This window comes from Limanda limanda, chromosome 7 (genome assembly GCF_963576545.1).
Source record: "Limanda limanda chromosome 7, fLimLim1.1, whole genome shotgun sequence".
NCBI lineage: Eukaryota > Metazoa > Chordata > Actinopteri > Pleuronectiformes > Pleuronectidae > Limanda > Limanda limanda.
This window is the reverse complement of record NC_083642.1, coordinates 4,108,195-4,129,967: the sequence shown is the minus strand read 5'-3', so window position 1 is coordinate 4,129,967 and position 21,773 is coordinate 4,108,195. Positions and strand designations below refer to the sequence as shown.

General features: G+C 45.5%; 4 protein-coding genes across 4 annotated transcripts; 3 read left to right on the top strand and 1 right to left on the bottom strand.

Moving 5' to 3' along the window:
* Positions 1-422: 422 nt before the first annotated feature.
* On the bottom strand, positions 423-3,553 carry abt1 (activator of basal transcription 1). Its single transcript, XM_061075239.1, has 5 exons — positions 3,513-3,553; positions 2,371-2,734; positions 2,040-2,215; positions 865-1,050; positions 423-789 (listed from the first exon to the last, which is right to left on the bottom strand). The coding sequence occupies exons 2-5, from the start codon at positions 2,732-2,734 to the stop codon at positions 607-609; spliced, it is 909 nt and encodes a 302-aa protein (XP_060931222.1). The 5' UTR covers positions 3,513-3,553; the 3' UTR covers positions 423-606.
* A 943-nt stretch (positions 3,554-4,496) lies between these two features.
* rad51c (RAD51 paralog C) lies at positions 4,497-6,554 on the top strand. The gene is made up of 4 exons (XM_061075238.1): positions 4,497-4,984; positions 5,063-5,285; positions 5,450-5,666; positions 5,744-6,554. The coding sequence occupies exons 1-4, from the start codon at positions 4,867-4,869 to the stop codon at positions 6,176-6,178; spliced, it is 993 nt and encodes a 330-aa protein (XP_060931221.1). The 5' UTR covers positions 4,497-4,866; the 3' UTR covers positions 6,179-6,554.
* A 165-nt stretch (positions 6,555-6,719) lies between these two features.
* Positions 6,720-9,378, top strand: LOC133005532 (natural cytotoxicity triggering receptor 2-like). Its single transcript, XM_061075240.1, has 5 exons — positions 6,720-7,028; positions 7,689-8,030; positions 8,315-8,442; positions 8,912-9,014; positions 9,161-9,378. Exons 1-5 carry the CDS (start codon positions 6,995-6,997, stop codon positions 9,169-9,171), a joined length of 618 nt encoding a protein of 205 aa, XP_060931223.1. The 5' UTR covers positions 6,720-6,994; the 3' UTR covers positions 9,172-9,378.
* A 2,848-nt stretch (positions 9,379-12,226) lies between these two features.
* grm6a (glutamate receptor, metabotropic 6a) lies at positions 12,227-20,543 on the top strand. Its single transcript, XM_061075226.1, has 14 exons — positions 12,227-12,808; positions 13,716-13,932; positions 15,947-16,082; positions 16,157-16,311; positions 16,442-16,582; positions 16,678-16,878; positions 17,045-17,184; positions 17,288-17,410; positions 18,069-18,333; positions 18,416-18,651; positions 18,791-18,952; positions 19,064-19,213; positions 20,217-20,357; positions 20,454-20,543. The coding sequence occupies exons 1-14, from the start codon at positions 12,227-12,229 to the stop codon at positions 20,541-20,543; spliced, it is 2,739 nt and encodes a 912-aa protein (XP_060931209.1).
* The last annotated feature ends 1,230 nt before the right edge of the window (positions 20,544-21,773 follow it).

Genomic DNA, 21,773 nt, shown 5'->3' with positions numbered 1-21,773 from the left:
ACTGCACGGCGTCCCCGGCACGCTCCCCACCCGCTGCTTCATTTACTTCAAATGATTTATTTACACAAACAACACACGGAGCAGGTAAACAAAGAAGAACAAACAACAAACAAACGTTTAATGACGTCATAGTAACTGTTATTGTTTATTTGATTTTAATAAAATATATTTATAACTGTAAATGTGAGTTTTTTAACGTTAACTCTGATCTAAATAAACAGAAATTCACTGAAATCCAAATGTTTACATGTTTCTCTTCATACTGATTAGATATTAATAAATTGACATTTGATTTTTAATATCACATCAGATCAATTTATTAAAGTAAAATCCTGACTGGAGCTTTCAGTGTGATGTCATCACCCCTATGAGACAGACAGGTAGTCCAGAGAGACAGACAGGTAGTCCAGAGAGACAGAGAGTTAAGTAAAATTTTTATTGATAATATAAAAACAGGTCATTGTCTCTAATGAGCTCGTTAGCAGCTGTTACATAAGATTCAACCAATCAGGTCAGCAGGCTTCTCCAGTGGCGCCGCCCCTCAACTCAGACTGAGCTCAGATTGGCTGGTGAAGTTCATCAGTTTGTTTTACTGTCAGCCGTCTCTCACTGTGATTGGTTGGAGTTGAAAATCTTGGTCAACAGGGAGACATTTGATTGGCTCTTCTGCTGAATGGAGCGCGCCTTGTCAAGGTGCTTCTGGGAAATGGAGTCTTTCTTTTTGTTCTTCCTCAGTTGGATCTCCTCCTCCGTCTGTCGCTGAGTGAAGTCCCACACCTTGTCCTCGGCCTGAGGACAACAAATACATTTTAGATTCCAGGTGAGATGATGACCTGACCAGTGACCAACTGGTTTAGAGTTTACCTGTCCTCCGGCTCTTTGTCTCTTCTTCTTGTTTTTGTCCAGGTTAGAACTTATCTCCACATTGTTCAGGTAAAAGTTTGTTTCTTTCTTCGCCTGAGAAACTTCAGTCCTGAGTCTCTGCTGCTGGACTGTCCTCTGATAGGCCAGCTGCTCGCTCAGGTGAGTCCACTGGAACCTGTGCAGGTACTACAGACAGGTAGAGAGACAGGTCAACAGACAGACAGGTAGAGAGAGAGACAGGTCAACAGACAGACAGGTAGAGAGAGAGACAGGTCAACAGACAGGTAGAGAGACAGGTAAACAGACAGACAAGTAGAGAGAGAGACAGGTCAACAGACAGGTAGAGAGACAGGTCAACAGACAGGTAGAGAGACAGGTCAACAGACAGGTAGAGAGACAGGTCAACAGACAGGTAGAGACACAGGTCAACAGACAGATAGAGAGACAGGTCAACAGACAGGTAGAGAGACAGGTCAACAGACAGGTAGAGAGACAGGTTAACAGACAGGTAGAGAGACAGGTCAACAGGCAGGTAGAGACACAGGTCAACAGGCAGGTAGAGAGACAGGTTAACAGACAGGTAGAGAGACAGGTCAACAGGCAGGTAGAGAGACAGGTTAACAGACAGGTAGAGAGACAGGTCAACAGAAAGTTAGAGAGACGGGTTAACAGACATATAGAGAGACAGGTCAACAGAGAGGTAGAGAGACAGGTCAACAGACAGGTAGAGAGACAGGTCAACGGAGAGGTAGAGAGACAGGTCAACAGACAGACAGGTAGAGAGACAGGTCAACAGACAGGTAGAGAGACAGGACAACAGACAGACAGGTAGAGAGACAGGTCAACAGACAGGTAGAGAGACAGGTCAACAGACAGATAGAGAGACAGGTCAACAGGCACGTAAAGAGACAGGTCAACAGACAGACAGGTAGAGAGACAGGTAAACACAGACAGACAGGGCGAAAACGTATTTTTAAATATAAGAACTCAACACAACATCTCACGGTTTAACCGTTCAAAATATAGTTATTTATCTGTGTCTTTGTTGCTAGGCAACAGCTGTGAGGGCGGGACAAGCTGGTGACGCAGTAGGAAGACCAGACCCTCTCATCTCGGTCTAGACCCGGTCTACGAATTCAGACCCAGCTGTCACAGGAGGACGTCAGGGACGTTACCTTGATGCTCCAGAGGTCGGCAGAGAAGCGATGGCGTTTCCTGTTTCCCATCTGCGTGTTGTGGAGAGACAACGCCACTCTCTTCGCCATTCGTTTGTCCCTGAACTCCACCCATCCTTCAGTGAAGTCACACCTTCTCAAGCCGGACTTCTTCTTGCTCCTTCTGACCTGAAGACCTGACGGATCCACACGTCACTGGTCAGCGATTAATACCATCACTGTGCTTACGTGTGCATTTGTACTTTTGAGTGTACCTGTGTGTGAACTTGTACTGGTGTGAGTCATTGTGTGTGTACTGGTTTGTATACTTGTGTGTGTACTTGTACATTACCTTCAGGTTGCAGGAACACACGTCCAATCTCTCCGTGCACGGACAACATGTTCCTCAGGTGTTTGGGGCGGAGCTTCGGAGGAATGTGACCTATGTAAACGATTCCTGGAACAAACTTAGAATCTTTGAAAATCATCTTCTTCTTCATCACAGCAGCATCTTCAACAGGTCTGTCTGCAGCTGCTCCTTCCTCTTCCTCCTCCCCCTGAGCTGTAGTCATCGTCCCCTCTTCCTCCTCTTCTTCCTCATCTTCCTCCTCCTCTTGAGCTGTTGTCATCTTCCCCTCTTCCTCCTCCTCTTCCTCCTCCTCCTCCTCCTTTCTCTGAGCTGCGGTCTTCCTCTCCTCCTCCTCTCTTTTCTCCATCTGTAGAAACAGTAAGATTAACAGATGACAGATTGCTGTGCTCTGGTTTTTATGGTTTATTGTTGTTTGTGCTTATGTCTGTTTGTTACCAATAAAAACAATTGAATGCTGGTTCCTGATTACCAAGAACATTTCACTTCATATCATAAACAATCGATATCACAACAACCTTGTCCACAGCTCAAGTCTCAATCAGAGAATAAAGCAAATTGGAACAAAGCAGAAACTCAATAAGCAAACGGGAGGAGTTGAAAATATGGTAGATGGTCTGTATTTATACTGATATTTTCTTTTTATATATCTAATAAATTGCTTCTATAGATTCATCTCAGGTAGATGCTGCCTCATCTTTTAAGCAGTGTGCACATCTAACGTAACATTAACACATTAACCCATCTATAGAATCAATAACCACTGGTGGAGGAAGTGAGTTATTAAACATTTTACTTAAATGCTTTAAAAGTACCACTTTATCTTGAGTAAATATAAGTACTAGCTTTTAATAGTAATAGTATACAAACTAAAAGTACTTGTGTTTCATATTTCCTTATGCAGCAGTTTACTACATCATAATGGCTGAGTGAAAATACTGAATTAAAGTACAGACACATGAAAGTACAGTAGAGAAGTAAATGCACCACCACTAATAACTGGGCTGCTCATCACTGCTAATAATCACTATCGATCACGTCTTCACTTCCGGCTCCTCCTCCTTCACATTAAAACTCGTCTTCGGTTTGTTTCTTATTAAATAAAAGAATAAAAACAGAAAACTCACCTTTTCTTCGCTGCTACACGTGAAAAACACAACGAGCGACGGCTCCGTCGCGTGGAAATGACGTCACATGGCTTCTCAAGGAAAACCAGCTGATACACAGTTCCGGTTGTATCTTCAAAATAAGACTTTGAGACCCGATTTGAAAGACTGGACGTTTTCATTTCCAGTATATTTTGAAGAAAAAAATATTAATTGTTTATTTGAAGATGTGTAGATATAGATCTATGTATGTGTGTATATTAATATGAATATAGAAATCTCATTGCACCACCGTGTTCCTCAGGCTGGGTTCCTCTACCGGAGCTCCGGGACACACCGGTGTTTTTAATTTAATTAATTAAATAAAATCGAATGAAATAAAATCATCAAATTCAAACTTTGATTCGCAGAGACTTGTGACGGATGGTCTCCGACTTGTTAAAGTGAAATCAAACTTTTACTTTGAAATCTTCAACCGGGAAGTGTGTTCATGTTCGATTCATGGCGGCATGTTGTGAAGAAGAGGAAGAAGAAGAAGAAGAAGAAGAAGAAGAAGAAGAAGAAGAAGAAGAAGAAGAAGAAGAAGAAGAAGAAGAAGAAGAAGAAGAAGAAGAAGAAGAAGAAGAAGAAGAAGGAGTAGAAGAAGAAGAAGAAGAAGAAGAAGAAGAAGAAGAAGAAGAAGAAGAAGAGCAGGTAAACACTTTCTGAGGGTTTGTGTTTGATACGGAGCTGAATGAACACGTGATGAGAGGAGATGTTTCAAAGTGTCTGAGGAGCCAGAGACAGGAGGATCAGGATCAGGATCAGGACCAGGACCAGGACCAGGACCAGGACCAGGACCAGGATCAGGATCAGGATCAGGACCAGGACCAGGATCAGTACCAGGATCAGTACCAGGACCAGGACCAGGATCAGGACCAGGATCAGGATCAGGATCAGGACCAGGACCAGGACCAGGACCGGGACCAGGATCAGGACCGGGACCAGGATCAGGACCAGAGCAACACTCTGTGGGACATGATGGTTTGAAGGAGCCACAGAAGGGTCCCACAGTAACATCTCAATGTTAAGGACAGAACAGCAGATCCCAGTATGAACACCTGACACTGACATTACAGTGGACAGAGCAAAACCAGACTAAACAGGATCGGACTCACTGGTTCCAGTCCTCCCACAGCAGATGAACCTGACACCACTCAGACATCTCACACTAACACAAGTCTGGGTCATGGGTTCAGAATTGAACATAAAGTTTGAGTTTCTAAAAGTAACTGGATCAATGAAGAGAATTTAATATTTCTTGATGTGTTTCCACAGACCCGACACCCTGGTGTTAATGGGTCTCAAACGTTAACCTCCAGCAAAGGAGAAGAAGATGCTTCGCTCAGTTTCCAGTTTACGTTTAAGTCTTAACGTGAAGGTGAAACTAGTCTCCGCTGGTTTCCAGTTCACCTCTGACCTTCTGCATCTTCACCCGCCGCAGCTCAGCCAGGGTAAGAGACACAGGTTCTACTTCATACAGCTTCTTTAATGCAACACAAGTGCATCACTACTCGTTTTACATGTTGCAGAGGCTGGTCTGTCCCAGCAGGAGGCGCTGGAGGTGCTGCAGGCTGTGAGGAGTGGGGGGGGGGGGGCCTCTCTCACTGCTCTGGAGCTCCTGCAGAAGGAGGCGGAGACGAGGAGCATCGTGACCTTCTCCTCTCGACTGGACGCTGCGCTCCGCGGCGGAGTTCCTGTCGGGAAGACAACGGAAATCTGTGGAACGCCAGGAATCGGGAAAACACAACTGTGGTCCGACACACACACACACACACACACTCACTCACACACACACACACACACACACACACACACACGCAAACACACACATACACTAACACACACACAAACATGATCTGTTTTTATTGACAAACAGTTGATGATGTCATTGACCTTGTGACCCCTGTGCTGATCAGTCTGCAGCTGGCGGTGGACGTGCAGGTGCCTCAGTGCTTCGGGGGGGTCGGAGGTCAGGTGGTCTACATCGACACAGAGGGCAGCTTCCTGCTGCAGAGAGTCACCGACGTGGCCGCGGCCGCCGTCAGACACTGCTCCTTATTGATCGAAGATGATGAGCAGCGTGTCGCCATGACAACTTTCACCGTGGAGGATATCCTGTCCAACATCTTCCTGGTAATGACAACAGGTCGTCATGGTAACAGAAGTCACTCAGGTTTAAGACTGTTTCTGATTGGCTGATTGTCCCTCAGGTGCATTGCTTTGACTACGTGGAGCTGCTGGCCGAGCTTCACCTGCTGCCCGACTTCCTGTCCCATCACCCGAGGGTCCGCCTCCTGGTGATTGACAGTGTGGCGTTTCCGTTCAGAGGGTTTGACGACCTGTCACAGAGGACACGCCTCCTCTACGGCCTCGCCCAGCAGCTTTTTGCTATGGCAACCAGAAACACTGTAGCTGTTGTGATCACCAACCAGATGACCACGCGGGTGCGTGGCAGCCAATCACAGCTGGTCCCTGCCCTTGGGGATAGCTGGGGCCACGCCTCCAACATCAGGCTCCTCCTCCAGTGGTCAGGGTCACAACGCCTGGCAACAGTTGTTAAATCTCCAAGTCATGCGGACGCCACCGTCCAATACCAGATCACCTCAGACGGCTTCAGAGACAGTGACCAATCAGGAGCCGGCTGATTGGTCGGAGAGTTTTCAATATCTGAAGATGACGAATCTGCTCGGACATGTTCATGAGTTTCACTGTAAATAAATAACAGACTGTAAATATGTTAAAACTGATTCAAATATAAAGTAAATAATAATAAATATTACGTTTTTCATCAGAAATATGCGCACCTCGTCCTGCAGCTCATTCCGGCGACTCAGCACATTTCCCCTTAAGAGCAAGTCTGAAATTGAGTGGTCGTGTTTTTATGTAGTTTTATCGCAATGTCAAGAATATGTTTAAGCTCTGGTTCAAGTGTTTCGCTTGCAGGAGATTCTCTGTGAATAATACAGAGCGTGGAATCTACGTGTGGCGACTTGTAAGACTTTCGCTTTCAGTCCTGTCCCTACACACACCAAGACAGATTACTGAAGAAGTTTGATATATCTGAGGATTCATCTAACTGTAAAGCATATTTCCCTTTCTTCACTCTGTCCACCAGCTGGCACGTTATGTCCTGGGTCATGTCTGTGACGCACCGGGTGATCGACCCGTTAGACAGCGACACTGATTCGAGCTCATTCCAGCAGTGGGTTTAATGTTTCGCCGATTGTGTCTGGATTTTTTCCTGTGCAATTAAATATGCCATATGATGCCCTTTGAGCCGCGGCTGGGATTGGCTGTTTAGTGAGGACTTTCTTTTTTCCTTGTTCCTCTCACTCTTTCCGCTAATCTGTGTGGTAATAACCTCATGGCTCAACAAAGGGTCAGATCCGTTAGAGAAGTAACAGTTTGGAGATTTCCTGTGAAGCAGGAAGTGAAGCAGCGTTAGAGCTTCAGTCCTAAACATGAACGCTCATCTCATCTTCATCTTCTTTCTCAGTGAGTTGATCCGTTTTACTTTCTATTTGAAAATTCTGTTGTTTCTTTGCAGCTAATAAGATGTGATCGTGTTTCTTTACGTCTCCTCGGCTATTTCACTCGTTCTGTTTCATGACATCAGGTTCAAAGTTGTAGTTTATCAGCAGAAGTGATCGACTCATGTTTTACCCAATTCCTGTGACAAATTTGTGTCCAAGAATTCAGTTTTTTAAATTTGTCTGAGACTTTTATTTGTTTCATTTTAGATTTTCCTGAAATAATCATTTCATCTTTTTATCTGATTTTTATATAAAGTCTCCTTAAGTCGTATTTAGACTTTTATTTGTCCCCAGAGGTCAATCCAACCCGAGACAAAACAGGAGTTAATGAACAGTCGGGGCCTGTGTCTGTGAATTATTTGAAATGCCAATAAAGCTGTTGTGAGAAAACATCATGGGTCAGTCTCAGCTGTCAATCAGGAGTCAGTCTCAGCCTGTTTTTATATCATCAAATAACTAATTAAGACCAAACTGATCAGAAACACTTGAACAAACATCAGTGAGATAAGAACGACCTGAAAAGACAGAAACATCTTTAAGAATCATTTATTTAACGTCTGCTTTGGTTTCTTACTTTGGTCTGTGTCCCATCTGCTAACATGGAGGAGTGTTGATGTTTCAGGCTCCTTGTTGCAGGACGGTCTCACTCAGCGTGTGTACTATGGACCTGAAGGAGAATCCATCACAGTCAGGTGCTCATTTAAATTCCCTGGAGGGACGAAGCTTTTCTGCAGGAAGTCGTGTGAAGACGGAGACGTCCTGATTAAGACAAAGGACGTCACAGCTCAGAGAGACAGATACAGCATCAGATACGAAGGAGGAAATTTTTTTTCACAACTTCGTACATTTGTTCATGTGACAATAAAACAGCTGAGGAAGTCTGACTCTGGACGGTACATGTGTCGTTTGAAGAGACCTTTTCATCCAGACTTAGAAACAATAGTTAAGATCATCGTCACAGACGGTGAGTTTCTACAGAAACTTAGAGAAACTGTTTCAGATTCTACAATTATTCTATAAATCTATTCTATTTGTACAACACCACCAAATCGTACTTTACATAATCTCCATTCACCCTGCTGTAGGTTATAATGTGTGTGTGTGTGTGTGTGTGTGTGTGTGTGTGTGTGTGTGTGTGTGTGTGTGTGTGTGTGTGTGTGTGTGTGTGTGTGTGTGTGTGTGTGTGTGTGTGTGTGTGTGTGTGTGTGTGTGTGTGTGTTTATACATGTGTTTGTAATTGTTTCACAGCTTTACCTTCTTCGACACCGAACTGGTCAGTGGAACCTACTCCAACATCTCTCCCAGCAGCCATAGCCACAGCTCCCAGCTCAAGCTCTCCTGAAACCAGTGAGCTGCCACAGTCATCTGCACTTCAGGTAAACTACCAGTAAGAAGGTGTTTCATCAGGAAACTGAAAAATGAACAAACTCATCGTGATGTCATCGTGGCTGAAGAGGAAGGAAGTGATGGTTGGAGGATTAAGCACATACTTCATGTTTCTATTAGGGCTGGGCAAGTTAACTCGTTTCAATGGAGTTAACTCGAGTTAACTCGAGTTAACTCAAGTGATGAGTTAACTCGATTAATTATTTTATCTCGCATTCACTCAGGTTTGATTATTTATTGTTTTATTGTGAAAGTCAGGCTTTTATTTTGTGAAAGTCTGTTGCTGACTGCTGCAGAACTTGAAAAAAGAAAATAATGCTGCAGAACAGGAAAAAAGAAAATAATTGGCGGATAAACAATCGAGTTAACTCATCACTTGAGTTAACTCGATTAAAACGAGTTAACTTGCCCAGCCCTAGTTTCTATTAATGATTTTAATATGCACTTCATGTTACTTAGATCACAGCTCTTGTGCTGAATGTGAGTTTCATCATCATCATCATCATCACACTCACAGTGACTGTGATGGTTTTCTGCAGGATCAGAACCAGTAAACACACAGGTAATACACAATGCAATATTACACACACACACACACAGCATCAGAATTATTAATAATAATACATTTCATAACAGACAGTACTTTAAAACGTACAGTACTCGTTAACAAACAATGTAAATGTGTGTCTAAAGGTTTAAACTGTTTAGTTGCAGGTTGAAGACGACTCCATCACTTGCACCGACACTGAGGTGGAGTCTAACCTCAGTGACTCACTCCACAGCGCCCCCTATAGACATGTGGACACTGTTACTCAGGTACAGATGAACTGTGTCTGTGAAGAAGCTTCATGTTCTCTGTTCTCCACTTTGCTTCAGGTTAAAGGTTAAAGGTTAAATGTAACTGTAACTGTAACTCAGGAGCTTCATGTTACAGATAGTTTACTCTTAAATAGTAAATAACTTTTAAATAATATTAATAAACTTTGTATCTGTTTATATGCATTTGTTACCTCTCGCCTGAATTACTGTACTTATAGATTTCCATTAGTCAACCATGACTCCTCCATGCACACACAAGTTACTCATGGAGTTCCACAAAGTTCTGTCCTGGGACCTGGATGTGTTGTATAATGTTGTGCACCGCCACGCACACACACTATTAGGCCTCTGCAAACACGGGCATTAATACAACACAAAAGAAAAACAGCCTAACAGCCATGAAATTATTTTAAAGCAATTTAAGAAATAGAATATAAACATCAGGCCTTAGTGAGCAGATACTGTAAGTATAAAAAAGTGCACAGGTGATGTCTGTGTGCATAACGAGCAGCAGACACCTTACTGCTGCCATGTGCAAAAACTTTAGTCTTATTTATTTTAGCCTAAATATTGCTTTAATTTCTTAAACTCACTAATGAGATGGGTGAGCAATATGCATGGAGCAGAGCAAGTCCATTCTCCACGTTTAGCTGCGCTCTGTATTTCTTCTTTATGTACGTCAGTTTTTATTGTTATATAAGTTAAACATCAAAGCCAAAAACAGGTAAAGATTCCTACCTTCACAACACTGTCACTATTTCATATTTATTAGATGGGATATTTACAATTTATTTAATTTATTATTTATAAACAACTAAATATCTTTAAATATAAAGTCACCACATGTGTGCTTGACTCAGATCGATGTTGAAAGACAATGTGACTGAATGTGAGATGAAGACTTAGGTTCACTCTTAATAACATGATTCAGTCGTGATCCATATTAATACTCTATGGTTAATGTTACCCAGCGTGAGGTAAAGTGTTCTCCCACATCCACGGACAACTGGCCTCGTTCAGATCAAAGGCACAAAGACTCACAATGTCAATAAGTAGATTGTTCCTGTAGCAGCTGAAGGTCAAACATCCGACTCACACAGAAACACATCAGGTGCTTTACTTTATTTGTTTCAACTTAAAAATATTACTAAATAAAGAAGATTTTGTTTGTGAACTGACGGTTAATCAGAAATGATTATTGTGTCTCTGACTGAAAAAATCACGACATGTCAGATTGCTCCTCCAACCAGGTGAGCTTTGTGTTGCTATAGCAACTGACTTGAACTTGAAACAGATTCAGCCGCTGCAGTGCAACAAACAAACTCCATCTCCCATCATGCATTGCTGTCGGCCACTGTTTCATATCAATTTATTTATTGAGTCAATATTAAACGGAATACTCCCAGAGAGCTGTTCCCATGGCAACAGATGCTGTTAGCAACACCTGAGCAGGTGAACACAGACAGGAAGTGACCAGCAGAGGGCACTGTGGTGTTTTCCTGTAAGGACCGACACACACATACACACACACACACACACACACACACACACTAACTAACACACACACACACACACACACACTCACACCGCAGAATTAATTAAAGAGAGAGAGAGAGAGAGGTGTTCAGCCCTTCAGTGATTGGAGGGGGGGGGCGGGGGGGGGCGCTTCATCACGGACTCACCGGGACCGAGCGGAGTTTCCACCGGCGGTTTTCTGCGGAGCGACGCCCGGAGCCGAGCATCGCTGAGCGGATCCAGGACCGAGGTCAGACCGGGAGGAGACGGGCTCCGGTGAGTTACTATGGAAACCAGAGGAGACCGTGATGAAAGATAATGTGAATGAACCGGAGTCATTTAACGGATTAAATATTAATCTCATTAAATGTATTGAATATTAATGAAATAGTTGATTATTGATTATCAGGAGACAACAGATCAATTTGTTTCACACGCTCCTTCTGTCAATCAGTTCATCAACAGAGATCAACGTCTGGTTTTCTGTGGCAGATGTTTCATAAACCAAACATCGATCCATAATCCATCAATTGATCTGATTGATTCAATGATCAAAAACTTTTTAAACCGTTTGTGAGACGTTTATTTGTTCTAAATATTCATAATTTTCTGTTCATGTTATAATATAATAATAATGTGAGAAACGTGAAAACAGTGAAACACTTTTTCCATTTCACCTGACCTTTCTTCTTGTTTGTTGAGTAAATCGTTTTAAAATGCTTTATTAAATATCTTCATGTGAGTATTTGCTCTATGATGAGAAATAGTTGTACAATATCAAATAGTTAAAGTTAACGATTTTAAATTAATTTAACATCATGAATTAAAAATATGTCTTAATTTACAGCAAGTTGTTGAAGACATGTTGAATGTGATGATTATTAATAATCATAATAATAATATTAATAATTTTCTTCTTTAACTCATTTTAATCACGGACAAATATTCAGATAGTTCATTGAAGAAAATGTTTTGAATAAATTTACATTAATTAAATTTGCCTGAATTTTTATAAAAATAAAGGGTGGGGGGGGCATTTTTAATAATTGGAAAATGTTTAGAAGATTACCATTAAAATCAAATGCTTATGAAAGGTTTAAACAACCGAAAACAAAAGACTCTCTAAATGGATGGATTGATTGATTGGTTGATTGATTGGTTGATTGGTTGATTGATTGATTGGTTGATTGGTGATTGATTGATTGGTTGATTGATTGATTGATTGATTGATTGATTGATTGATTGGTTGATTGATTGGTTAATTGGTTGATTGATTGGTTGATTGATTGATTGATTGATTTGTTGATTGATTGGTTGATTGGTTGATTGATTGATTGATTGATTGATTGATTGATTGATTGATTGGTTGATTGATTGATTGATCGTCCACAGGAGTTCACAGAAGGATGAAAAGTCTCGGCTGAACATCACCATCACATTATGACATCATCAGGCCCTGCCCACTTTCCCCTCCCCCTACGACATCATCATCACTATGTCTCCGTCTGGATTGGACAAGCACCTCATCAGCTGTCCCTGTGGCCCCGCCTCCTGCTGTCTCTCTGGCTCTGGATTGGTGGACTGATGACCCAGGTGAGCGCCTCCCACCAGCACTTCCACCCCCGCTCCATCAAGATACCTGGTGACATCACCCTGGGGGGGCTGTTCCCGGTCCACGCCCGCGGGCCCCACGGGCTGCCCTGCGGCGAGCTGAAGAAGGAGAAGGGGGTCCACCGCATGGAGGCCATGTTGTACGCCCTGGACCAGATCAACAGCGACCCCGACCTGCTGCCCAACATCACGCTGGGCGCCCGGATCCTGGACACCTGCTCCAGAGACACCTACGCCCTGGAGCAGTCGCTCACCTTCGTCCAGGCGCTGATCCAGAAAGACACGTCCGACATCCGCTGCTCCAACGGGGAGCCGCCGCTCATCCGCAAACCTGAGCGAGTGGTGGGAGTGATCGGGGCGTCGGCCAGCTCCGTGTCCATCATGGTGGCCAACATCCTGCGCCTGTTTGAGGTGAGGACGCACCTGTTACCAAACAGCCAGTAACTGACCGTCAGTTACTGCTGAAGTTCACAGACCTGATCACTCATCAGATTCATGGACGACCACAGCTGTGCGTCTTCTGTATAACCTGTATTCCACCTGATGATGTCATGTAAAGGGAGGGGCCTAGTACAGAGCCTTGTGGAACTCCATCATTAACTTTCCTGTTCCACATGTTCTTCTTTTATCAACATCATGTTTCAGTCACTGTCACAGAATCTCCACCATGGTGATGATGTCACTAGGATCCATCAGGACGAGTGTAGACACGTCTGAGGTCATGAGAAGGTTGTTGGTAACCTTGGTAACCGTCTCTGGTTACCAGGGTTACCAGGTCCCACGCTTCCTGGGTCCAGGTTACCAGGTTACATGTGAATCAAAAGTAAAAAGATTTTTATACAAGTTTAGTTTAATGAAACGTTAAAAAAAATCCTAAAGTAAGAAAACTGTTTATAAAGATACATCATCAGCTGAGATGAAGATAAAGATAGAAGGAGGAGCTTGTTAACGTGGAGTCCTTTATTAATCTGCACACACACACACAAACACAAACACACACACACACACACAGACACACACACACACACACGATAATGTGATTGTTATTTATTGTATTGAAGCTGTGACACACATTCAGGATGTTGCATAACACTAATCCCCTGTGTGTGTGTGTGTGTGTGTGTGTGTGTGTGTGTGTGTGTGTGTGTGTGTGTGTGTGTGTGAGACCTTGTGTTGTTGATCAGATTGACACCACAGACACTCTGAAACATCAGGTGTTTGAAGGTTTCAGTCTGGATGAAGTGAACCAGATGATCGGTCACATGATCCTCAGTCTATATTTTCTGATTATTGATTATTGATTATTGATGTGTCTCAGATTCCTCAGGTGAGTTACGCCTCCACGGCTCCGGAGCTCAGTGACAACAACCGTTATGACTTCTTCTCTCGGGTGGTTCCTCCGGACTCGTACCAGGCTCAGGCCATGCTGGACATCGTGCGAGCGCTGGGATGGAACTACGTGTCCACGCTGGCGTCGGAGGGAAACTACGGAGAGAGCGGCGTGGACGCATTCATGCAGATCTCCAGAGAGGCTGGTAAACCTCACTTCCTGTCTGTCTGTCTCTGTCAGGTAATCTCTTACCTGTCTGTCTCTCTCTGTCAGGTGGACTCTTACCTGTCTCTCTCTCTGTCGGGAGAACTCTTACCTGTCTGTCTCTCTGTCAGGTGGAGGCTTACCTGTCTGTCTCTCTGTCAGGTGGACTCTAACCTGTCTCTCTGTCAGGTGGAGTCTTACCTGTCTGTCTCTTTGTCAGGTGGAGTCTTACCTGTCTGTCTCTCTGTCAGGTGGACTCTTTCCTGTCTCTCTGTCAGGTGGAGTCTTACCTGTCTGTCTCTCTGTCAGGTGGACTCTTTCCTGTCTCTCTGTCAGGTGGAGTCTTACCTGTCTGTCTCTCTGTCAGGTGGACTCTTTCCTGTCTCTCTGTCAGGTGGAGGCTTACTGTCAGGTGGAAGGTGGACTCTTACCTGTCTCTCTCTCTGTGTTGGGTGCACTCTTACCTGTCTCTCTCTCTGTCAGGTGGAGTCTTACCTGTCTGTCTCTCTCTGTCAGGTGGAGTCTTACCTGTCTCTCTCTCTGTCGGGAGAACTCTTACCTGTCTGTCTCTCTGTCAGGTGGACTCTAACCTGTCTCTCTGTCAGGTGGAGTCTTACCTGTCTCTCTCTCTGTCTGGTGGACTCTTACCTGTCTCTCTCTCTGTCAGGTGGACTCTTACCTGTCTCTCTCTCTGTCAGGTGGACTCTTACCTGTCTCTTTCTCTGTCAGTTGGACTCTTACCTGTCTGTCTCTTTGTCAGGTGGAGTCTTACCTGTCTCTTTGTCAGGTGGAGTCTTACCTGTCTGTCTCTCTGTCAGGTGGACTCTTACCTGTCTCTCTGTCTGTCGGGAGAACTCTTACCTGTCTGTCTCTCTGTCAGGTGGAGGCTTACCTGTCTGTCTCTCTGTCAGGTGGAGTCTTACCTGTCTCTTTGTCAGGTGGAGTCTTACCTGTCTGTCTCTCTGTCAGGTGAACTCTTACCTGTCTCTCTCTCTGTCAGGTGGACTCTTACCTGTCTCTCTCTGTCAGGTGAACTCTTACCTGTCTCTCTCTCTGTGGGGTGGAGTCTTACCTGTCTCTCTCTGTCAGGTGAACTCTTACCTGTCTCTCTCTGTCAGGTGAACTCTTACCTGTCTCTCTCTCTGTCGGGAGAACTCTTACCTGTCTGTCTCTCTGTCAGGTGGAGGCTTACCTGTCTGTCTCTCTGTCAGGTGCACTCTTACCTGTCTCTCTCTCTGTCAGGTGGACTCTTACCTGTCTCTCTCTCTGTCAGGTGGAGTCTTACCTGTCTCTCTCTCTGTCGGGTGGACTCTTACCTCTCTTTCTCTCTGTCAGGTGGACTCTTACCTGTCTCTCTGTCTGTCAGGTGGACTATTACCTGTCTCTCTCTCTGTCAGGTGGACTCTTACCTGTCTCTCTCTGTCAGGTGGACTCTTACCTGTCTCTCTCTCTGTGGGGTGACCTCTTACCTGTCTGTCTCTCTGTCAGGTGGAGTCTTACCTGTCTCTCTCTCTGTCAGGTGAACTCTTACCTGTCTCTCTCTCTGTCAGGTGAACTCTTACCTGTCTCTCTCTGTGTTGGGTGCACTCTTACCTGTCTCTCTCTCTGTCGGGAGAACTCTTACCTGTCTCTCTCTGTGTTGGGTGCACTCTTACCTGTCTCTCTCTCTGTCGGGTGCACTCTTACCTGTCTCTCTCTCTGTCGGGTGCACTCTTACCTGTCTCTCTCTCTGTCAGGTGAACTCTTACCTGTCTCTCTCTGTGTTGGGTGCACTCTTACCTGTCTCTCTCTCTGTCGGGTGCACTCTTACCTGTCTCTCTCTGTGTCGGGTGCACTCTTACCTGTCTCTCTCTCTGTCGGGAGAACTCTTACCTGTCTCTCTCTGTGTCGGGTGCACTCTTACCTGTCTCTCTCTCTGTCGGGTGCACTCTTACCTGTCTCTCTCTCTGTCAGGTGAACTCTTACCTGTCTCTCTCTGTGTTGGGTGCACTCTTACCTGTCTCTCTCTCTGTCAGGTGGGGTGTGCATCGCTCAGTCAGTGAAGATTCCTCGCGAGCCGACAGAGGGAGAGTTCGATAAGATCATCAGACGCCTCATGGAGACGAGTAACGCCAGAGGCGTCATCATCTTCGCCAACGAAGACGACATCAAGTAAAAACACGTAACCAACAAACTGACGCATCGCCATGGTTACAACACTGACTCCTCCTCTTTATTTCTGGTAGGCGCGTCCTAGAGGCAGCCAAGCGTGCTAACCTGACGGGTCACTTCCTGTTTGTGGGTTCAGACAGCTGGGGGGCCAAAAGTTCTGCTATCACAGAACTGGAAGACGTGGCTGAGGGCGCCGTCACCATCCTGCCCAAACGAGTGTCCATCGACGGTAAAGATGCTAACGACAAAAAATCATTGTGTGTGTGGGTTACTGTGTGCATCATTGTGTGGGTATTATTGTGTGTGTTATTGTTGTGCGTGTGTATTATTGTGTATCATTGTGGGTGTGGGTTGTTCAGGCTTCGATCAGTACTTCACGTCTCGTTCTCTGGAGAACAATCGCAGGAACATCTGGTTCGCTGAGTTCTGGGAAGACGACTTCAGGTGTAAACTGACGCGACCTGGAATCAAACTGGACCCTGAGAAGAAGAAATGTACAGGTACGACCTCATCTGAGGGGGCGGGGCCTGGACGCAGACAGAAACTATTACTGGTGTGTGTGTGATGTCTTGTGACGTCATGCGTGTCCCTGCAGGTGATGAGCGGATCGGTCGGGACTCGGCCTACGAGCAGGAAGGGAAGGTTCAGTTTGTGATTGACGCAGTTTACGCGGTGGCTCACGCTCTGCACAGCATGCTGCAGAACCTGTGTCCGGGCAGCGCCGGCGTCTGCAGCACCATGGACCCGGTGGAGGGACGCTCGCTGCTCGACTACATCAGAGCCGTCAACTTCAATGGTGACAAAAACACACACATACCTCAGAGCAGCTTCCGAGATGTAGAGCAGCGGCCATTCAAATCCCTCCTGTAGGAGAAACACCTTATAGATTGTAGATTATAAATATATTAAAAGGTTGAATAGTTTCTTGCCTGTTTCTCTCTACCTGTCTGTCTCTCAAACAGGAAGTGCCGGGACCAGTGTTCTGTTCAATGAGAATGGAGACGCTCCTGGTCGTTATGACATCTTCCAGTTTCAGATGACCAATCACAGCCACCCGGAATACCGTGTCATCGGCCAGTGGACCAATAACCTGAGACTTAATGTAGGGAGCGGACTGATCCAGATACTGTCTGTTTGTCCACCTGTCTGTCTCTCTGACCTGTCTCTCTCTCTCTCTCTCTGACCTGTCTGTCTCTCGGGGTCAGTTGGAGGACATGCAGTGGTCTGGTGGAGATAAATTAGTTCCTGACTCCGTCTGTAGTTTTCCTTGTAAATCAGGAGAGAGGAAGAAGATGGTGAAGGGAGTTCCCTGCTGCTGGCACTGTGAGGTGAGACATGTACCTGTCTGTCTGTCTGTCAGGGTCTCTCTCCCTCTCTCTGACCTGTCTCTCTCTCCCTCTCTCTGACCTGTCTCTCTCTCTCTCTGACCTGTCTCTCTCTCTCTCTCCCCCTCTCTGACCTGTCTCTCTCCCTCTCTCTGACCTGTCTCTCTCTCCCTCTCTCTGACCTATCTCTCTCTCTCTGACCTGTCTCTCCCTCCCTCTCTCCCTCTCTCTGACCTGTCTCTCTCTCTCTCTCTCTCTGACCTGTCTCTCTCCCTCTCTCTCTCTCTCTCCCTCTCTCTCTCTCTCTCTCTCTCTCTCTCTCCCTCTCTCTGACCTGTCTCTCTCTCTCTCTCTCTCCCCCTCTCTGACCTGTCTCTCTCCCTCTCTCTGACCTGTCTCTCTCTCCCTCTCTCTGACCTGTCTCTCTCTCTCTGACCTGTCTCTCCCTCCCTCTCTCCCTCTCTCTGACCTGTCTCTCTCTCTCTCTCTGACCTGTCTCTCTCTCTCTCTCTCTCTCTCTCTCTCTCTCTCTCTCTCTCTCTCTCTCTCTCTCTCTCTTTCTCTCCCTGACCTGTCTCTCTCTCACACCTCCCTCTCTCTGACCTGTTTCTCTCTCTCTCTGTGCCCTCTCTCTCTCTCTCTCTCTCTGACCGGTCTGCAGCTCTGTGATGGGTACCAGTACCAGCTGGATGAGTTTACCTGTGAGATGTGTCCATCAGACATGCGTCCCGCCCCGAACAGAACCACGTGTCGTCCGACGCCGATCATCAAACTGGAGTGGAACTCCCCCTGGGCTCTAGTTCCCGCCTCCCTCGCCATGCTGGGTATCTTAGCAACCAGCGCAGTGGTCATCACCTTCATCCGCTTCAACGACACGCCCATCGTCAGGGCGTCAGGTCGCGAGCTCAGCTACGTTCTGCTGACAGGTGAACGCTCACCTGATGTCGCGTCAGCAGTGATGTCATCAGCAGTGAGGATGACATCACCCGTCTCTCTCTGTGTTTGCAGGAATCTTCCTGATCTACCTGATCACTTTCCTGATGATTGCGGAGCCAGGTGCGGTGGTGTGTGCGTTCCGGCGCCTCCTGCTGGGCCTCGGCATGGCCATCACCTACTCTGCCATGCTGACCAAAACCAACCGCATCTACCGCATCTTCGAAGAGGGCAAGAAATCAGTGACTCCGCCCAAATTCATCAGCCCCACCTCCCAGCTTGCCATCACCTTCATCCTCGTCTGCGTCCAGGTGAGTGCTCAGGTGTCACATGACCTCCCGTTAGTGCAGCAGCAGCTGGTCACATGACAGAGGTTGATCTGTGTGTGTGTGTGTGTGTGTGTGTGTGTGTGTGTGTGTGTGTGTGTGTGTGTGTGTGTGTGTGTGTCAGGTCCTAGGTGTGTTTGTGTGGTTCGCCGTCATCCCTCCTCACACCATCATTGACTATGAGGAGCTCCGCCCCCCAAACCCTGACTACGCCAGAGGCATCCTGAAGTGTGACATGTCTGACCTGTCAATCATCGGCTGCCTCAGCTACAGCATCGTGCTCATGGTAACGTATTGATCTGTAATTGATCTGTTATTGATTTGTTATTGATCTGTTATTGATCTGTAATTGATCTGTTATTGATGCTAAGTAACTTATATTGTTTCTTGTTGCTAGGTAACGTGTACAGTGTACGCAGTGAAGAGTCGTGGTGTCCCGGAGACGTTTAATGAAGCAAAGCCGATCGGGTTCACGATGTACACCACCTGCATCGTCTGGCTCGCCTTCGTACCGATCTTCTTTGGTACCGCCCAGTCCACTGAGAAGGTGAGACCACAGTAACCAATTGTTTAGATTTATATGGTTCTGGTTCATGTGGTTTTGGATCATGTGGTTTTGGTTCCCATGGTTTTGGTTCATGTGGTTTTGGATCATGTGGTTTTGGTTCCCATGGTTTTGGTTCATGTGGTTTTGGATCATGTGGTTTTGGTTCACATGGTTTTGGTTCATGTGGTTTTGGTTCAGTGTGAGTTCAGGGAGGGACTACAGACAAACGACGGCAGGATTAGACACTGAGTGCAGATTAAACAGATTATAATCCAGCACAGGATGAAATTAGAGAATAATAACTTTATTAAAACCAACGTTTAAAGAGCCGCAGACAAAAAAAGAGCCAAAAATAACGTGAAGGGAAACAGACGGAAACAGGTCTGTTATTCACAGAGACTTTTAGAGCAAAGTGATCTGGACTCGTTGGGATTTATATGGTTTTATGTGGATTTCTGTGGTTCACAACAAAAAGATCACAGTGGACCAATAAGCTTTGAAGCTAAATCATATTTTATCAGACAATGTTAATTGTGCATTAACGACCTCGGGGTCATTAAAACATAGTCCCATTAAAACTTAGTCCAGTTGATGTAAGGAAATAGACAAAGAGAGAAAATAAAATAAATCTCTCACAAATAGCTGTGTGTGTGTGTGTGCGTGTGTGCGTGTGTGTGTGTGTGTGTGCGTGTGTGCGTGTGTGTGTGTGTTTGTGTGTGTGTGTGTGTTTGTGTGTGTGTGTGTGTGTGTGTGTGTGTGTGTGTGTATGTGTTGATTTACTGGTCTACATCATGTTTCTCCTGATTGGTTCAAGATCTGCGTCATTTAACTTTAACCTGAACCTGTGAACGATGACATCACTGTTCATGCTCTATACTTAGTGTGGAGGTTCTCGTCGTTCTTTAGTCGTTCTTCGGGACGTTCCTCGGGACGTTCTTCGGGACGTTCTTCAGGACGTTCTTCGGGACGTTCTCTGTCATGGTGTCCATCTCTGTTTCTCCAGATGTTCATCCAGACGGCGACCCTGACCGTGTCGATGTCGCTCAGTGCGTCCGTGTCTCTCGGGATGCTCTACGTGCCGAAGGTTTACGTCATTGTTTTCCATCCTGAGCAGAACGTCCAGAAGAGGAAGAGGAGCGTCAAGGTTCCATACACACTGTCACCTGTTGGTGTTGTTGTGTTATTGTGTTGTTGTTGTGTTGCGTGTAAGTCTGACAGTTGTGTTGTCGTTGTGTTGCAGGCGGTCGCCCAAGTTGCCAGATTGTCTCAAAAATCGTTAAATGACAAACAAAATGGAGAAACAAAGATTGTACCTGACAGAACACAGTGATACGACAAACTACAGGTACAGACACACACCTGTACACACACCTGTACACACACCTGTACACACACCGGTACACACACCTGGACACACACCTGGACACACACTTGTACACACACCTGTACACACACCTGTATACACGCCTGTACACACTGACACACTTGTTGAAAATCAGAATCATCACAGACTGTGAAGAAAGATGGACGACATGACAGCTCCCAAATTATATCGATCGCCCCCTGGTGGCTGGCTGCAGTAAAGGTCGTTAGCACCGCCTCCACCTTGTTAATTGATGGGACATGGTGAAGGTTTCTGTCATTTCAAGTCGTTCTTATCTCACTGACGCTCAAATGTTCATGTTTCTGATCAGTTTGGTGTTAATTAGTTATTTGATGATATTAAAACGGGCTGAAACTGACTCCTGATTGGTCCAGATCACCGCAGCACAGACTGACTCAGAATCATCAGCACGAGACGTTGGTATCAGAGTTGTTTTGGCTTCATTCTTTAAACGTGTCGTCCGTCTTTCTTTGTTTGTCCTCATGAAGCCGATGAGTGTGTTTATGGAAAAGGAGACGATGAGTCCTGACTCCTGGAAGCTGCTGCAGATATTTCTGGAAACTCTGATGAATATTTCAGCTTCATGTTAAAGATTCATGTTGATGTTCACGGCTCAGTTGCTCTGAGTGCTCAGGAGCAAGGCACTAACCCTCAGGTTGAACCTTCACTGGGAGAAGAGATCACATTGTAAATGGTAATTGGTCGTTGGTAAAGAATCCGACAGGAAGTGGAACTGAATAGTGGATGTTTTTCTTCTTCTTCATGTGGTTCAGCAGCAAGCACTTGGCGTTCACTGGTCAGAAGGTAGGTGGTTCGATCCCCAGCTCCTCCACATGTTGATCTGATTGGATGATGCATATTGAACGGGCGCGAGGTCACTGTGTAACGTGGTGACCTGTGTGGTGACATTGTTCCATCAGCCTCAAACCTCATTCACACATTCACAGCCCTTTCGGGTCCGTTCAGTGCTACGACCTCGCCCTAGTTTATCATGTAGCTGCAGAATTGCTTGAAATATTTAATATATAAATATACATTGAAACCTCTTCCAACTTTAAAGGTAATGACATATTGGAAACGAAGAATTTATCTTTTCTCAAAAACATCATAACAATTAAGGGAGAGAGAGAGAGAGAGAGAGAGAGAGAGAGAGAGAGAGAGAGAGAGAGAGAGAGA

What these genes read in the sequence shown, in the direction of transcription:
- abt1 (XM_061075239.1), bottom strand. Translation starts at nt 2,734, where the DNA reads ATGGAGAAAAGAGAGGAGGAGGAGAGGAAGACCGCAGCTCAGAGAAAG. An exon ending in CCGACCTCTGGAGCATCAAG is followed by an intron (nt 1,051 to 2,039) that starts GTAACGTCCCTG and finishes ACCTGTCTGTAG; the next exon opens with TACCTGCACAGGTTCCAGTG. An exon ending in GACAAAGAGCCGGAGGACAG is followed by an intron (nt 790 to 864) that starts GTAAACTCTAAA and finishes TGTTGTCCTCAG; the next exon opens with GCCGAGGACAAGGTGTGGGA.
- rad51c (XM_061075238.1), top strand. Translation starts at nt 4,867, where the DNA reads ATGCTTCGCTCAGTTTCCAGTTTACGTTTAAGTCTTAACGTGAAGGTG. An exon ending in CCCGCCGCAGCTCAGCCAGG is followed by an intron (nt 4,985 to 5,062) that starts GTAAGAGACACA and finishes TACATGTTGCAG; the next exon opens with AGGCTGGTCTGTCCCAGCAG. An exon ending in TCCTGTCCAACATCTTCCTG is followed by an intron (nt 5,667 to 5,743) that starts GTAATGACAACA and finishes ATTGTCCCTCAG; the next exon opens with GTGCATTGCTTTGACTACGT.
- LOC133005532 (XM_061075240.1), top strand. Translation starts at nt 6,995, where the DNA reads ATGAACGCTCATCTCATCTTCATCTTCTTTCTCA. An exon ending in CATCTTCATCTTCTTTCTCA is followed by an intron (nt 7,029 to 7,688) that starts GTGAGTTGATCC and finishes TTGATGTTTCAG; the next exon opens with GCTCCTTGTTGCAGGACGGT. An exon ending in CACAGTCATCTGCACTTCAG is followed by an intron (nt 8,443 to 8,911) that starts GTAAACTACCAG and finishes CATGTTACTTAG; the next exon opens with ATCACAGCTCTTGTGCTGAA.
- grm6a (XM_061075226.1), top strand. Translation starts at nt 12,227, where the DNA reads ATGACATCATCAGGCCCTGCCCACTTTCCCCTCCCCCTACGACATCAT. An exon ending in GCAGATCTCCAGAGAGGCTG is followed by an intron (nt 13,933 to 15,946) that starts GTAAACCTCACT and finishes TCTCTCTGTCAG; the next exon opens with GTGGGGTGTGCATCGCTCAG. An exon ending in TGAGAAGAAGAAATGTACAG is followed by an intron (nt 16,583 to 16,677) that starts GTACGACCTCAT and finishes GTGTCCCTGCAG; the next exon opens with GTGATGAGCGGATCGGTCGG.